Below are 18,174 nucleotides of genomic sequence, written 5' to 3' on the forward strand. Positions count from 1 at the left end.
AGATTATACACACACACATAGAGACACAAGACCAAAGTGTTATCTTTGGAGAAGGTACCAGATGGCACACATAAACAGAAATCAAGTGATATATCCACAGGCAGCTTAATAATATGTAAGGTAATGCCATGCCTCAGTACATGATCTACAAAACCAGTTCCTAAAGGTGTTTGGTGCAATAATAAATACAACACCTTCCTTCTACTGTGTTTAAATAAAAAAAAAAAAACATTAATCAATTATTTGTTAACATTATCCAGATTTTTATTAACTTAAATTGACATGATTAATTTAGTATGACAAGTCCTTAGTATATATGTCTTTATTTGGTGAAAACCTACAGATTCTTCTCAATACCACAAGATCATATAGACTTGCAGTTATTGGTGTTTTGTAACAATTAAGATAATGTTCAAATAATTAAGTTACTTCACTGAAATATTTAAAAGAATATTCTGAGGAGTGTTTGAAAGCTCTGTTTATAAATAGTGACTGATATATTTAGTTAGATATTTGGTGTTGAAGATAAACACTTCTTACATAAAACATTATTTTAATACATTGCTCTACTAATAAGGCTAGTTATTAGATATATTTCTAATACTAAAGAATAAACCTTTATCTTCAGATTTATTTTATTCATAGGACTCATATTAATGAAGAATGTTATATTCAACAAAAATAAACTGGCATACTGCAAATGGCATTCTGTAGAAATGAGAAAGGAGGCTGCAACAAAAGAAAGATAACTGCATTACACATTCTCCATACAAACAGCCCACTCTCAATAGAATTAAATGCGGACCAAATGCTTTAAAAGTTTTTATGCCTAGATGGGAATTATAATCTTCACACATGAATGAGAAAAGGAACAATAACAACACAGAACACAGTATTTTTTAATGATTATAGCACATTAAACCTTCAGCCATCCACTGGATTCTCAGATCAGATCGGCAACTGAAATTTCACATCCACCTGGGCTTGTTTGGCTAAGTTCACTATTTCAGAGAGCTTTACAACCTGAAAGAAAAAACAAAATGAAAAACCATCTTTGTCTCTATTTTCACTAGAACATAAAAATAAGAACTACTGGTCAATTGATGCACATTCAATCTTTTTCATTTGAAATGTGAGCTATTCTGACATCAATCACTTCACATTCTTATAAGCATTTGCCATTCAAATCTAACCTTCTTAATAACCCACACTTCAATACTTTCAATAATATCTATAAAATTATAAAGTACTGAAAAAAATGTATATACATCTGCTTTTTATTGCCTAATTTTATCTTTCTTAAATACAAAATTAGTATCTTTAAGTACTACACAGTGCAAACCACATATAAATAAGTTTGCCCTTTTTTTTTTTTTAAGTATACAATCTTAACAATATTGGATAGGAGTTTGGTTCTAGAAGTTAGATTTTTTGTTGGTACCATACAAAATATTACACAATTAATGTTTAAAACCAAACAACGAATTCAGCTTCTCTCCTCTCCTGTAGAGTGGACAAGGTTTAGTTAGCCACTTGGTTTCAAATCCTTTCTCTAATGCTTATGATCCTGAATAGGTTTATTTATCTAGCCTCTGTTCCCTCATATATAAAATTGAGATTATATCACCAAACATATTAAATAATATAATACTTGAAGAAAAGAAACTTAGCATTGCAAGCACAGTAAATACTTGATAAATGGTAGCAGCTGCTAATATCATTACATTATTATTATAATTGTCATGACTTCCATAATCTCTTAGTCAGTAGAAAAAGATAGCAGTCACAACTTAAGCCAACTGTTCACTTTTATCTTTCATGGTCTAACTGAGTCTTCTCCTTTCTTTCCATGTCCACAAAGCTTTTCTTAATTCAGGCTCTCACTGAAAACAAGCATATTTTCAAAGACAAGTTATAACCTATCCATAACCTTCACCTCATATCACACCTAATTATTGCCCTCCAGACTCCTACTATCCTTCACTTTTCCCTTCAATAGTTTATACGATATCTCAAAGTAAAAGTAGGCTTTCTCCCTACCATTCCCTTGCTCAAAAATCTTAATTTAAACTTAGGATTGAGTATAAGACCCTCTGTCTCTAAACTGCAGTTGAATTACATTTACTAATAGGTAATTTCCTAGAGTATGTCCCAAAGCAAAACATAAGACTTTTATTATTCTTACGAAATGATATTATATTAACTTAGCAAATCTCAAAAGCCTATTACTGATTAAACCATACAGCTCTTCCATGAATTGTCCTTAAACATAGGTGGGAAAGAATAAATAGTTCTCATTTAGGAACATCTCTGTGTCTACTATGGACTGTGCACTAAGATATAATGTTAAATAAAATGAGGCAAAATGTATGTGACAGTCATATAATAAGGGAAAGTGGACAAATATATGTGTGTGCATACAACACATACATATGTATTATACACATACACATAAAATTTTCTTGAAGAATGAACCAAAATTCTTTTTTTAAAAGATGGTTACCTATGGGGAAGGAAGAAACATATAAGTATAAAAGTTAGATTCTCTGAATACACTTGGCTTTATAGTTATGATTTTGGGACCATGTAAATATTTATATAATATAAAACAAAAACTGGTATTTTTTAAAGAGCAATTTCTTTTTAAAAAAATATTTTATTGATTTCCCACAGAGAGGAGGGGAGAGGGACAGAAAGTTAGAAACAACGATGAGATCGATCAGCTGCCTCCTGCACATCCCCCATCGAGGATGTGCCCGCAACCAAGACACATGCCCTTGACCAGAATCGAACCTGGGACCCTTCAGTCCGCAGGCCAACGCTCCAGCCACTGAGCCAAACAGGTTTTGGCTAAAGAGCAATTTCTGAAAAAAATTAAATGATATTATAATTATATACCAAGCTGGGATAAAACAGAACTATTTTATGTGAATTTTAAAATCTAATAAGTTATGAAAAATACTTCATATTACTATACAATTATTTTATCTGTTTTGAGGGATAAAGTAAATAAATATTTATATGTATGTCAATATGACATGGGAGAGAGAAGAAAAGACCTATACTACTGGATTTGCTCTGGAAATATCAGTATATACTCATATACTTATCTCTTTAAAAAATACATATTTTCCTAGATTTACCATTTTAAAAGCCTGGAAACAATGAACAACCCTGTAGCTGTGAGTATCCTTGTGGTCTCTAAAAACCATTTTGCTGATTTCAGATCTTAAGAAAAAAATGTAAGCCTAAGACATCTTATCAAACCAGAAAGCATATCACAGGACATGTGAGAAAGACTCAGGAGTCAACCTGAAGAGGTTCCCATTGACTAAAGATGGCATCATATAGCTTCAGTAACAATTACTGAAATGGATTAAACCACATCAAATAAGTTTAAATCCACCGAGTGCAAAATAATATGTGCATACACAAACAACACAAACCTAAGAACAAACAAAGAGAGAAATAAAAAGCCTTTGTCATTTTTGTAGGACATTAATGGGAACAAACCCATTATTTTGAAAACTCATCAATAAAAACAAAACAATCAAGTCACTGTCCTGCTTTCCCTATGCAAAATTTACTTCATAATAATAAGTAGTTGATATAAAGGATTTTACTTTTTTTAAGTATTTCATTTAATAAATGACAGAATTAGATTATCACCACTTTGTATGTATGAAATTTTATACTTAAGCTATGACTGTCAATGACTGGCAGTATCACAAAAAGAGAAATAATCTGACATTAACTATATACTTCCTTATAGAATTACACAACAGCAACTATAAAATATTCTTGCTCCCCCAAATCAGATACATATATGATCAAGCCTACAGACCAAAACTACCAGTTTACAGAAAATACAGGTATAGAGGACACCCCAGGGATTAGAATAATTAATATTCTGACTACAGGAAACACTGTAAGACCATCAACTTGTCTTTTCAAAAATAAATTCCAGGAAAATAAACAAAGGTGAACCTGTAGGTTAACAGAAATTTAGTAACATATTAATCAACTGTAATACATAGAATTACTGTGATCCTAATACTAATGAAGAACCTAGACAAAATATATTTCAGAGAATCCCAAAAATGTCAACACTGACTAGACTCTTTTTTTATAAAATAGAAACATCACTATCCCACCTGAAATACTTTCTTTTTATCATTATCAATATCACTACATTATCACTACTTTTATCTTTTATAGATACACTAGAGCACATGTGTCAAACACAAGGCCCGCGGGCCAAATCCGTCCCGCCAGGCCTTGCAATGTGGCCCACACCGCGCTTTCATCACTGCACTCCGCTGCTTTTCCATCACAATGACAGTTTATGACTGTTCAGTAAACCATTCGGCCCGCGATTTAGGCTGGATTTTAGATTTTGGCCCCTTCTCTGATTGAGTTCGACACCCCTATACTAGAGGCTCAGTGCATGGTTCCTTGAGAGACCGCCTGGCCTGCACCTTCTCGCAATCAGGGATGTCAGATAGCCAGTTTTGGCTCGATTGCTGATTCTTGCAGGCCCAATATTGCTGATTCTTGCAGGAGGGAGCCTGATCCTGTGCTTTGAGCATCTGTCCCCTGGTGGTCAATGCGCATCATAGCAACCAGTCGACCAGTCATTCAGTCGCTTAGGCATATATATATATATATATTTTTTTTTTGAAGCAAACCCCAGACATTATATCATTTCACGCATATATGATGACATGCGTGAAATGATATAATGTCTGGGGTTTGCTTCAAAATAATCATGGGCAAGGAAGGAAGTAGGCAAATGAAATAAGATTGATGACAAGACGGGTGATAGGTATAATCACATCTAAATAAATGAAATCCACATCTAAATAAGTTTTTTTTTTAAATACACAATCTCAATTTACAATATTGGGATAGGAGTTTGGGTCTAAGAGATAATACTTTATTTTCTATTACTAAATGATAGAAAGCAAATACTATTATTTATCTGAAACACATTTTTAGTGATATTAGATGGTTTATTTTAGAATCTAAATGTTTACATTAGATAGGATGTTAGACATGAGCAGCTGGGGCGAGGCCTGCCCTGGGTCCTGAACAGGGATGGGTCAGCACTGCCTTCAGATCTCCTCTCTTCGGGCAAACCAGCCAGCAGTCCACCAGGCAGGTTCAGACCCAGCCGGTTCTTGGCATAAGCTCAGAGGTAAATGACATGCCTTCAATGCCAATGCGACCATACTAGGGCCCTGGACTAATTGTAATAAAATTTGCATTGTGGTTTTTGACATCCCCCTGGGCTTTTTCTGTATGCATTATGGGTAAGGGCATGTGCAGAAGAAATATAGTTATATAACCCGTTTCTGTCAATCATCCCTGAATGTAAATGAGTTTAAACCCAGAAAATCCCTCATTAAAACCCAGGAGTTTGGGGCCATTATCCTCGCTTGGAGTGTATCTTCTATAAGGCCCACTTTGCTTTACTTTCATCATTGTTGACCTTAAAATCTTTTCTTTGTCAATGAGAACTCAGCAACCAGCCAATAACCCCGAACAGGAACATTTATACATCATTTATACACTTTGCAAATTTGTTCTCAGATTAACATAGCCTGTTTACCATTTTAGCAGCTTCATCCAAGTCATCACAAGCAAGGATTTTAAGTCCACTGTCAGTTATCAGTGCCTTAGCATCATCCACGCGTGTACCTGAAAATGAGATATGCAAATATAAAGAAGTTTTAAATATTGACACAAAATCATACACAAGTAATTTCATAAGAATAGTTCATTATTTAGTATAAACCAAGAAAATACTGTATGTAAAAACCTAGTTACCTCATGAAGTACCATGCCATACCTTATCAACGGCAATTCAGAATTCACAACAAAGCACAACAAATAATGTATCAGATCATATGAATCAAAACTGTGAGCAATTGCCCGAATGTTAGAAAGTTTTTAATACCATTTTTTAAAAATTTCCTATTACATAATACTTTGGTGGACAAAAAGGAGCCACATGCTAACGTGACTCTAGCTCAGTGGAGGCCTGCATGATGGCCTTGCAAACTCAGAGACAGAAAGTAACTACAAATCATGGTCTAAAATTAAAACTTTTAAAAACTAAGAGCAGTGTGTATGGTGTGCAGTCATGTCCTAAGGCAATATTTTTCCTTAACGAAAGTTTATCTTCACATTAACTAAGCCTGATTTGTCTTTTGGCCTCTAGGATACGATGCCCCTGCAAAAACAAAGTAATTTTCTTTTTCAGAGCCCTCTAAGTACAGAGTTGAGACCACAAATACTTTCATTATCACAGTTATCATTGCCATGTTAATTCTGACTGTTAACTATCCTGCTCTCATCTAAGTAAAAGAAGTGTGTGCTTATCATTTCACTCTTTATCCAATCCTAGAGGTTTTTTCTGCTTTGCTTTCTCCTGCCTCCCTAATCTATCAGCAATGGATTTCACAATAACTCACTTACACCAATCACCTCCTTTATTGTAATGTATAAAATAAGGCACAAAACTGCTATTCTCCTGAGCATTAACTCAATCCATTGAGATTCTGCTTCCCAGCATTGGTTGATGGTTTGGCTCAAATAAATTCGCAAAAATTCTTCACAGGTTTGAATGTTTCTTATAGTACCGCTTTCAAATTTAAAAGATACATCTATTTGAAAACTAATTTAAAACTTCTTGGAATTGTGGTAGGCAGTTAGACATGAGCAGAGCCAGGAAGATGGGCTGGGTACAGAAGGTCACCAGGAAGGAAAGCCCCAGGTGCAAAGGGACAATTGTAGGGTGGGGTCTCACCAGCAGAGGGACCTTTCTCCCTTAGCATATCAATGGTCATGCAGTTTGCACACTGACCTTTCCTCCCCAGATAATACCCAGACCTCAGTAGTATTTGAGCTGATAGCCCAGAAAAGCAGCAAAACCAGACAAGCTGATCTCAGGACCAGATCCACTGGATAAAAACCCCTGCCCCGGCACCAACCAATCAATAGTGGAACTCCAACTCTGAAAGAACACACCGGAAAAGTGCTACATATTCATTGAGATCCTCCCCTGGGACCTCCCCTAAAATCGCCACCCTTAAAACCCTTAAGACGAGGACCCAGAGCGCTCTCCCTCCCAGGAGCATGCCTGCACCTTTCCCTTCTCCCTCACCCAAGCACCTTCCCATTTGCTTCCCCACTTCCAAGCTCCAATGGCCCGCCCTTTATTTACCTCTATAACTCATTTCCTCAGCTCATTTCTTCTACAAATATTACTTCTGTCTCTGCAATTTTAAAAATAAATGCTCTCTTATAGCTTGAGTCTTGGTTCTGAATTCTTCCACGGCTAGAACTCAAGTATGGAGGTTGCTGCACTCAGGTCTGGTCCGACCTGACTGATCTGTCACCTGGTGCCATTCCCACCGCCTACAGCAGAATCATGGACTTATAAGCAATTAGGGTTCATAAAACAATTGCAAGATATCTGTTACACTCACCTTGTAACCGTACCACAATAGGTATTTTAATTTCCAAATCCTTTACGGCCATGACTATACCCTGTGCAATAACATCACACCTCATGATTCCTCCAAAAATGTTGACGAGAATAGCCAGTACCTGTGAACAGAATGTTTTTTGTCGATTAAAATTTTAAAGAAATGAGCCAAAGCCAGTTTGGCTCAGTGGTAGAGCGTCGGTCTGCGGACTGAAAGGTCCCAGGTTCGATTCCGGTCAAGGGCATGTACATTGGTTGCGGGCACATCCCCGGTAGGGGGTGTGCAAGAGGCAGCTGGTCGATGTTTCTCTCTCATCGACGTTTCTAGCTCTCTATCTCTCTCCCTTCCTCTCGTAAAAAATCAATAAAATATATTTAAAAAAAATTTTTTTTAAAGAAATGAGTATGTGTCCTTCCTTCCCAAGAAAATATTTGTATTTATACCTTATGATGAAATTTAATTCCATGGAACCATTTTCACTCAAAACAGCCATCACTGAAGTCTGTGCAGTCCACCACACACCAGAACTCACTTCCCCTCTTCGAGTAATTCCAACACCTGGCTCAATTCTCTTCTCTTCTGTCTCATATGAATAAGACCTGATTCCTTTACTTGCTTCCTATTAAACACAGCCATTCACCAACATGATATCCCAGATCATGTTGTAAGACAATGTCACATACAAGAGTCCAATTTATGTTCATTGACTATCATCTCTTCTTCACTTAGCCCCACCAATTCAACAAACTTTTCACACAAACCAGGCCCTCAAAAATCACTGAATTTCTGTATGCCCACTACTAGCTATGCATCACATCCAAACCTCATGGTCTGTTTGGGTCACACTGATAATCTGAATCACTGTTTTTCTATCATTTACAATTTTTTTTTCACTTCTCATTTAAAAAAATATTTGTATTGATTTCAGAGGGAGGGAGGGAAGACAAAAGGGAGAGAGGGAGAGAAAAAAAAAAGAGAGAGGGAGAGGGAAAGGGGAGGAAGGAGAGAGGGAGAAACATCAATGATGAGAATCATTGATTGGCTGCAGCCTGCACACCTGACTGAGATCCAGCCCGTAACCAGGTGGGGAATTTTACCGTGACCTCCTGGTTCATAGGATTTTGCTCAACCACTGAGCCCCACTGGCCGGGCTACTTTTCATTTCTTAACGAACTTTACTCTTGAGGAGTGGAAAATAACTGACCTTGCCTGGAGGGTAGAAAGTTGCTACTCCCTCCCCCTCCTGGACCTGAAGGCCAAATCAACAGTCTGGGTTAGTCAAGGCTGAAGATAGCAGAACAAACCAAGAAGGGAGATTAGGCCATCTGGCCGATGCAAGCAACCACAAGGTTAAGCAATATAGAAACTAATCAGCGTCAGCCCCGTGGACCTCCACCCCCCCTGTTTGGAATGTGCTTGTTTGAAGAGTGCTTAAAAGGAGACTGCTTTGTAACGGCTGCTGCTGCTCTTGCCACGGCGGCAGCCCAGATTCGAATCTGCAATAAAGTTTGTTATTTGACTCCGCAATTGGCTAGTTGGAGTTATTTCCCGGGTAGGGGTCTCTGCCTCTTGGGTGGTCTCATCTCCATTCAACAACTCTGATGCAGGTCATTCACCAGAGTTTCTCAGCCAGTGCAATATAATAACTTATAGACACCAAGATATTGTTCCCCTCAATCCTTAGGAAGCTGGAAGGTTCTAGGATAGCTGTCATCTCTGGGCTAGTGGCCTCTGACCACAAGCAACCTTCTCTATCTACCTTTAGGCCCCATTGAAATACGTTCTCTGAATGCCATTACATGGGAAAAGTTGAGACACACTGAGCTATGCTACATATTCCTCATATTTACCACTATTATTTCTAGAAATTATAATGTACTAGAATTTATAGTGGACTCTGGCACTTTCTTAGCTCGCTTCCTCCCACCTCATTCTAGATAGCTACAATATGCACCATAGGGCATCATCTAACACTCTAGCCTTAAAGTTACTATTACCTCCAGTCCATTTCAACTAATTATTACCAAGGACAAATCCTTGACCAGAAAGAGAATCTCTACAATATTGAATGTGTAAATCCCACTTTCTGTTCAGCCTCCTCTTTCACTACTAATTCCTTTTATCATTAACTCTATCAAACCCAATCTTTTCCTCTTAAAAGTCTCTGATCCCTCAACTCCTTTCTAATCACTGGATATATCAGCTCTCTACGAACATGACTTTCTTCACTATACCAGGGGTGGGGAACTTTTTTTCTGCCAAGAGCCATTTGGATATTTATAACATCATTTGAGGGCCATATTTAATTATTATTATTTTTTAAAATATATTTTATTGATTTTTTACAAAGAGTCAGAAACATTGATGAGAAACATCAATCAGCTTTCTCTGCACACCCCCAACAGGGGATGTGCCTGAAATCAAGGTACATGCCCTTGACTGGAATCGAACCTGAAACCCTTTAGTCCGCAGGCCGACGCTCTATCCACTGAGCCAAACCGGTTTCAGCCATACTAAATTATTAACTTAAAAATTAGCTATATTTCGTCAAACATTTAATTAACACACCCCTTAAGTTAGAGAGTGGGGATTTTTGAGCATGCTTCCTCTTAGTTGACTTGGCCATAAATCCCAGCTGCAACTAACAAAACAGCCTTACAGGACAAATTATTGTCAGTTTTCTTGAGAACAGGATGCCAGTAAGCCTTACAAGAAAGATCACTGTCAACTTTCCTGAGAACGGGATGCAGGACCTTTCAGTCCGCAGACCGACACTCTACCACTGAGCCAAACCGGCTTCGGCCAGCTCATCTTCTTAGTCTCCCCAGCAAGCAAACATATACCACACAGTTCTCTTCAACCCTACTTCCATTCAACTGCTAGCACTATGTCCTCCGGTGCCTTCATAAAAAAGGCCCTGAAAAAGTATCTCAACTCAGTCTATTACAGCCTGACCGAAGCTGGTCCCCTCTCTTATACTATTTTTACTAAGGTTCCTAATAATTTTGTTTAGTACTTACTGTACTTGATTGTCCCTACAACATCTGACACTGTTGCCCATCCACTTAATTCTCAAAATTCTTCATCCAGGCCTTTAATGTCACCAGTCTCACCTGTTCGGCAACTATCTCTGTCAGTTTGTTCTCTCTCTCTTATTATTATACTAGGGGCCCAGTGCATGAATTCATGCATCTTGAAAGGAACTGTGGGCCACGAGGTTGCGGCCGACACAGGGGCAGGTTTTGGCCCATCCTCCACACCCTTGCCCAGCTCCTGCTGCTGTGGTCCCCTCTCTGCTGGCAGCCCCGCTCCCGTTGTCCCCATTCCCATGTGCTGACAGCGTCAGCCCCACTCGCACCCGCTGACGATGCAGAGCTATTGGGGCCAGTGCCGACAGCGAATTCGAGTGGCAACTGCTGCCCCAATTGCCCCTCGGGAGTAGGGGGGGGGGTAGAGAAACCCTCAGGGATGATCGGGGCTGGCAGCTGCCACTCGCACCCGCTGAGGTCGACAAACAATGGGGGCTGGCAGTGGGTGTGAGCAGGACTGGTGCCAGCAGCAGGTGCGAGAGCTGGGCGGGACCGCAGTACATGGGAACAAAGAATGTTCAGTGACCACCAGACACTCTCCCCGATGACAGCGACCAGCACCCTGCCTTGGTCTAGTGCCCCCACTGACCTGCTCCACCATCCTGCTGCGGCCAGCACCTGCCATGTTCCACATGCACCCCCAGTGGTCAGCACACATTATAGCGACCAGTTGTTCCACCGTTCGGTTTATTTGCATATTAGGGTTTTATATATATAGATTTTATCTCCTGCTTTATTCAATCCTTCAACACAGAGGAGAGGGATAGGAAAAGAGCTAGGTTCCATTCTTGGTTTCCTCATCTCACTCATTTGAATCATCTCACCAACTCCTAACACTTCAACTTTTTTCAATATACTAAGGACTCTCAAATATATATCTAACAATTAGAGGAAATATATCTTTATAACCATCAACTAGATATAATCCCCACAGTGCAAAATTAACACATTCAGAAATACATATTTCCCCATTTTGCCACTAATGGCACAAAGGGCATCATCACCACCCGATGATTCTCTCCTGCCAAAAGCCCAATCCCTGGTTGGTTAATCTAACTAAGCTCTCTCCATGCCATCCCCCAGCTACCCCCCAAAAAAGTGAAATAAATTTAATGATTATATCTCAGAAATGCCTCTAAATATCTTTGCTTTATTCTTATTGACTCTACCTTTGCCAGAACCTCTTTTTTTTATCAATGAGGAAAACAACCAAATTGATCTAACCTACCAGTGCCTCTGTACTCTACATTTCACAATCTACTAGCAAAGTTATCCTTTTTAGAAAATAAAAAGATAAGGAACACACACACACACACACACACACACACACACACACTAGAGTAGAGGGGTTCAATTCCAAACTCCTTAACTATAGGTACAGGGGGTTTCACAATATGGACTCAACATTATCTCATCATATGCCCCCCAAAATGTTATTCTTATACCTAAGCATCTTATTCCATGAACATAGTGGTTGTCTCTAAACTTCATGCCTTTAAATAACTTATTCAATTCTAGAGATAGCTCAAGGTATCATCCATTCAGTGAACACCACTGTGATTCTCCCCAGTACTGTCTTGTATTCTCCCACAGAACACATTCAGTATCAGTCAGACTATAAATGCCTTGAGGGTAGGGACCATGTATTCCCAAATCCAAGCACAGTGTCCATAGAGATATAATATGTATACAGCTACTTCAATGCTATCCAAATTGTCTCCCTGGACTATGGGCCTGTTTCCAACTCCAATGCTCTTAATGTCAGTCCCTAACATTGGAATTCTTCATATGCATCTATCCATTCTTATACTAGGCCCTAAAAGCCATGCTTAAAAATATAACAAAAATTCCAGTTCACCTTCAAAAAGACTCAGCAGTTAATTACTCCACTTTTTTAGAATTTATGCCAAAAAAAGCTATATAAATATAGTTCCAATAAAATTTGTTTTTCTTTTTAAAAAATGTTATTCAACAAGGAAAAGCAGTTTGTGTCTCATTTTAGTTTAATTCTTTTTATAAAATTGAAGATGGCAAATAAGTCTATAAGCTCAAAGTGAAAGAACAGTAAAATAATTTTTCAAACAATTCTGGAGTCTAACACAACAAAAATGTACTCTGTCAACATCATCAATAATAAGTATTTATTGCCGAAATGGGTTTGGCTCAATGGATAGAGCGTTGGCTTGGGGACTGAAGGGTCCCGGGTTCGATTCCGGTCAAGGGCATGTACCTTGGTTGCGGGCATATCCCCAGTAGGGGATGTGCAAGAGGCAGCTGACCGATGACTCTCTCCCATAGATGTTTCTAACTCTCTCTCTCTCTCTCCCTTCTTCTCTGTACAAAATCAATAAAATATATTTTTTTAAAATAATAAGTATTTATTAATGACCTATCCATGTACTGTGCATTATGCCAACCACTGCCAGAGGCAACAATAAGTAAGATATGATCCCTAGTAATGAGGAATTCAGTCTTAATTCAGTAAGATTAGTTCCAGGGAGGCCATTATCTTATTTTTCCATAAGCCTTAAAACCCACATTGGTCACATAGTAGATATACTGCTTAAAAAATATCTGGTGACTGATAATCTGTATGTCTTTTGGATAATGATGCTTCACATCCCTTGTATACTGACAATAAATTCACAAGTCTACATTATGGCATATCTGCATATGACAGATATGCAAACATTAAAAGTAAAGCTGTTTTAGAAGAGTACATTAGTAAATGCAAAAAAGTACTCATAATGTCAGCAAAAATAAAAGACTCAAAATATGTACATTAAAAGACATATACATGAATGGCTGAACTATGTAAGTTATCTATATTAATAAAAAGGTAATATGCTAATTAGACCAACATCATTCCAGACCTCCTTCCTGACAAAGCCAGGGCCAGAGGGAAGCCAGCTCAGGTCCTGGGTGCCAGAGGGAAGTCTGTATGGCAACTAGGGGAAAAAAGGCCTACTCTTGCACAAATTTTCATAAGGCCTTTAGTATCTTAAGCAGTATGTGTGAGTGTGTGTATGTGAAATCATTAAAAAGTCTTAAAGAGCCGAAACCGGTTTGGCTCAACGGATAGAGCGTAGGCTTGGGGATTGAAGGGTCCCGGGTTCGATTCCGGTCAAGGGCACGTACCTTGGTTGCGGGCACATCCCCAGTAGGGGTGTGCAAGAGGCAGCTGATAGATGATTCTTTCTCATCGATGTTTCTAACTCTCTATCCTTCTTTCTTCCTCTTTGTAAAAAATCAATAAAATATATTTAAAAAAATAAATAAAAAGTCTTAAAGAAAACAGATCAAATCAATAGCAACAAAAGTTATCTCTGGATAAAATTAAAAAATATTTTTTATTTTCATCTTTTTAACTTTACAGACTTACCAGATTTTTGGGCTTCTGTGGTCAACTAACATCTTCATAATATTTTCCATAGTCATGTGCTCCTATATCAGATCACTACCATTTAAAATATTATCTAATATAATCTAGCATTTCATCTTGTTTTCTAAATCATAATGGGAAACTATCTTTTTGTAGTTAATTGTTATTGCATTGTTTTCAAACAATGGAAGACTTTAAAATTTTAATGCTCACGTAGTGTAATAATAACATCTGCTAATTAATCAAGTTACTTCTCACCATTCAAATTCTAAAACATAAGCCCTGCCCTTACCTTTTTATCTGAAGTGATAAGCTTAAATGCTTCTGTTACTTGATGGACTGTGGCACCACCACCAACATCTAGAAAGTTGGCTGGAGTCCCTCCATGAAGTTTTATTATATCCATTGTAGCCATAGCCAAACCAGCACCGTTTACTATCAAGGGAGGAAAATGATTTGTATAAGTAACAAACACAAAGAAAATAAAGTAAGCTTAGCCAATCCAACTCTAACATAAAAACACATGGTACCTAGACAGCCTATATTCCCATCTAGGCCAATGTAGTTGATATCTGCCTTAGCTGCATCTTTGTCCCTTTCATCTTCCTGAGTCCAGTCCTGGAGATCAAAGATTTTCTTCTGGCGATAAGCTGAATTAGAATCAAAATTGATCTTCGCATCCATACACAGCACTTTGAAGAAGAAAAAAAAGAAAAAAGAAAATGATCTTAATTTCAAAATAGATACAGCAAACTAATAATCAAACATTCTTCATTTTAGGGGAAAAAGACATTTTGTTACTTTATTGAAAGTATTTCAATTTATGCTCACAATTAATTCAAACTGTTTCTTGAAAAAGAGAATTTGGGAATTGAAACTGAAGTGCTACCTGTTACTAATTCTAAATCTCTCCTAGGCAACAGATAATGAAGGGGGGAGAGGGATCGCTGAAAAACATTTAAATATTTTTTAAATTATTGATGTTCATAGCTAAACCTTTCACTTGGACCCTCAATTCCATTCCCTCACCCACTCAATCACATTGCTCCAGTAACTCTGTTTTTCCTACATTATAAATCCTCCCCTTTTCTATTGGCTAAATCAAACCGACTTGCAAAATAAAAAAATGCTGTTCTTTCCTCCAACTAAATAAAAAGTATTTTAACCATTATATTCCCCTTATTCTTCTCTTTCTATACTGGAAAATTCATGAGGAGAGTTGTCTGTTTAAACTAGGGATCAGGAAACTGGCCAAGGGCCGGATTCAGCCTCTGCCTATTTTTTTTATGTCCTGTGAACTATTAATGGGTTTTACATTTTTAATAGGTTGGGAAGAATAAAGGGGAAAGAACAAAGGAAGAAGAACAAGAAGAAAAGCAGCAGCAACTGTGACCATATGTGCCCCACAAAGTTCAAAATTTTATTATCTCCCAACCCTGTGATTAAATTCATTATATCAAATTTTTCTTCTGCCTTCCTTTCTTTAATCCATTCTAATAAGGCTTTAAACCTCTAGTGCTCTACAAAACGACTCATATGAAAGTCACCTCTCAAACTTCATCTTTCAGTATTCTACCCCATTCTTTGCTCCAATCCAACTAATTATAACACCCTCTTTGCAGTTCGCAGTTCCTGCACAACAGAAGCTGAAAAAACTGGGCAGCTTATCCAATGAAGGTCAGAAAGGTTGTTTACTCTACAGCTCACATGCAGAGGCTGGACTGCCAGTGAGGGCCTGCCCTTGCCTCGAGCAGGTCCTCTGCCTCTCCCTTTCCTTCTCCCTCCAGCCCACTCTCTCTAAAAAGCAGTGAAGGAATATCCTCTTATAAGTATTAAAAACCAAAACACAGAATAACAGGCTTCCTCCTTGGAGATGCTGAATACCTGAAGTGGACAGTCTTGGTGTAGCCCTTTGTGGGCTGTGTGCAGTCTTGTTGTTAAGCCTTGCTTGTTGTTGGTATCACTGGGAAGCGTTGATCTCCAAGCCAGTTGGCTATGAGGATCTGAAGAGTCTCAGCTAGGAGGGTTTCTGTATTCTGCTTGGATGGGGCAGAGTCTCGGGTGGCACAGCCAAGCTTTGGTGAATCCGGCAAGATTGGTTGCAGGCGCGCTCACCTCTTTGGTATAGGCGCAGACAAGCTTTGGATTCCTGTCTGTCCCTCCCTAGGAGAGTCCTATTCACGGTGAGTGAGAAAGCCAGCCACTGGAAGGGCTTCTGTGCTCAGCTTGGATGGGGCGGAGTCTCGGGGTGGTTCAGACAAGTTTTGGTCAGCCCCTCCCTATGAGGGTCTGGTTTCTGAGTCCCGCAGTAATGGCCACTGGCTTCACACGCCTCCGAGAGATCTCTGCCCACTGCCTGACAGTCTGGCCTCTCCCTGTCTGGGGCCGTCTATCAGAACAATAGGGTGGTTCTGTTTTCCTCCTGAACAAGAAAGCCAGCCGCGCAATAGCTGTCCACCCTCTCTGCACGCAGGGAGTAAGCCAGCAGCGAACTCGGCCTGCCCTCTCCGCGCTCCACAAGCAAGCCAGTAGAGAAGTCTGGCGGCCACCTTTTCGCGCACACAGTTCACAGCTCCTGAGGTTCAGCGTGCCTTTTCTCTCCTTCCCAGATGGTAGAGCCTCCTCTCAGCGTCCGGCGCTTCAGGGCAATGTTTCCACTGCTTTCCAGTTCTAAATTCAAATTTGTTCTGGTAAGGCTGCATTAGGGTGTCTACCCTATGTTGCCATCTTGGTTTCTCCAGTTGACACATTTATTCTATGATTATCTTTTGATTGAAAGTATTTTAGGCAGTATGTAAGTGTCTTATTTGCTTATCCATTTGGCCACCCTATTTTTTTTATTGAAATATTTAATCCATTTGCTGATAGGCAGTTATTGCCATTTTAATATTCACATTTTTAATGCCTCTCCCTTCTTTTTCTTAAAGAAATCCCTTTAAAACATTTCTTGTACTACTGGTTTGGGATAATGAACTTCAGCTGTTTGTCTGTGAAGCTCTTTATCTGTCCTTCGGTTCTAGATGGCAGCTTTGCTGGGTAGAACAATCTTGTTTTAGGTCCTTGCTATTCATCACTTTTGAATATATCATGCCAATCCGTTCTGGCCTGCCTAGTTTCTAAAATCAGCTGTCATATTGGGAACTCCCTGATAGATAACTACTTTTCTCTTGCTGCTTTTAGGAGTGCTCTTTGTCTTTAACCTTTGGCATTTTAATTATGTTGACTCTTGGTGTGGACCTCTTTGGACTTACTTTGTGTGGGACTCTCTGTACTTCCTGGACTTAGATATCTATTGACTTCACCAGGTAAGGGGGATTTTTCCATCATTATTTCTACAAATAGGCTTTCAATCCTTTGTGCTCTCTCTTTTCCTTCTGTACCTCTATGAATGTTGTTATGCTTGATGTTGTCCCAGAGGTCCCTTAAACTAGCCCTATTTTTAAAAATTCTTTGTCTTTTGCTATTCTGATTGGGCGTTTCTGCTCCCAAATTGTCCATTCAATCTATAGCTTCATGTAATCTACAATTGATTCACTCTAATATATTCTTCATTTTAGTTATTGTATTCTTCATTTCTGCCTAGTTATTTTTCGTCTTTCCTATTTCCATTTTTATGTTTTCTATCTCTTTGCTGAAGTTCTCACTGAGATCACTGAGTATCCTTATAACCAGAGCTTAGAACTCTGCATCTGGCAGATTGTCTCCATTTTGTTTAGTTATTTTTTCTGGAATTTTGTCCTGTTCTTCCACCTGGGACATTTCTGTCCCATTTTGGCTGCCTCCTGTGTTTGTTTCTATTAGGTAGAGCTGCTATGTTTTCCAGTCTTGGTACAATGGCCTTACGTAGCAGGTGTCAATTGGGCCCAGTGGTTACCTGAACCAGGTGCTCTAGGTATGTCCCTTGCGTGGGTCATATGTGTCTTCCTGTTGTAGTTGAGCCTTGAATGCTGTTCAAATGTCAATGCCAAATGTCAATAAGAGGCTCGACCCTCTGGTTGACTGGCTGTGAGGACTGGCAGAGATTATGATGAAGGTGCTGTTTTGCAGGGGTTGACCCTAAGGAGCTTTGGTACCAGCTGAGACTGCCCTTTGGTTGTGTCATTTGTGGAGGCAGTGGGTAATGCTCTGGTGAGATTTAAGCTGGCAATCATGTATGTTAGTTCTGGGACCTCTTGACTCTGGTGCAGGCCAAGATCAAATGCTGCCTGTG

At 38.9% G+C, this 18,174-nt stretch overlaps 1 protein-coding gene across 1 annotated transcript in view; it reads right to left on the reverse strand.

The window, feature by feature from the left end:
- Positions 1-246: 246 nt before the first annotated feature.
- Positions 247-18,174, reverse strand: part of SUCLA2 (succinate-CoA ligase ADP-forming subunit beta) — a 46,269-nt gene continuing 28,341 nt past the window's right edge. The window contains exons 7-11 of the mRNA XM_036456419.2: positions 14,495-14,656; positions 14,257-14,399; positions 7,494-7,614; positions 5,612-5,700; positions 247-1,023 (exon numbers count right to left, since the gene is read on the reverse strand). Of these exons, the coding sequence (XP_036312312.1) occupies positions 949-1,023; positions 5,612-5,700; positions 7,494-7,614; positions 14,257-14,399; positions 14,495-14,656 (590 nt within the window). The 3' untranslated portion in view covers positions 247-948. The remainder of the gene's footprint in view (positions 1,024-5,611; positions 5,701-7,493; positions 7,615-14,256; positions 14,400-14,494; positions 14,657-18,174) is intronic.

Source organism: Pipistrellus kuhlii, unplaced genomic scaffold (assembly GCF_014108245.1).
Source record: "Pipistrellus kuhlii isolate mPipKuh1 unplaced genomic scaffold, mPipKuh1.p scaffold_m20_p_3, whole genome shotgun sequence".
NCBI classification, from domain to species: domain Eukaryota; kingdom Metazoa; phylum Chordata; class Mammalia; order Chiroptera; family Vespertilionidae; genus Pipistrellus; species Pipistrellus kuhlii.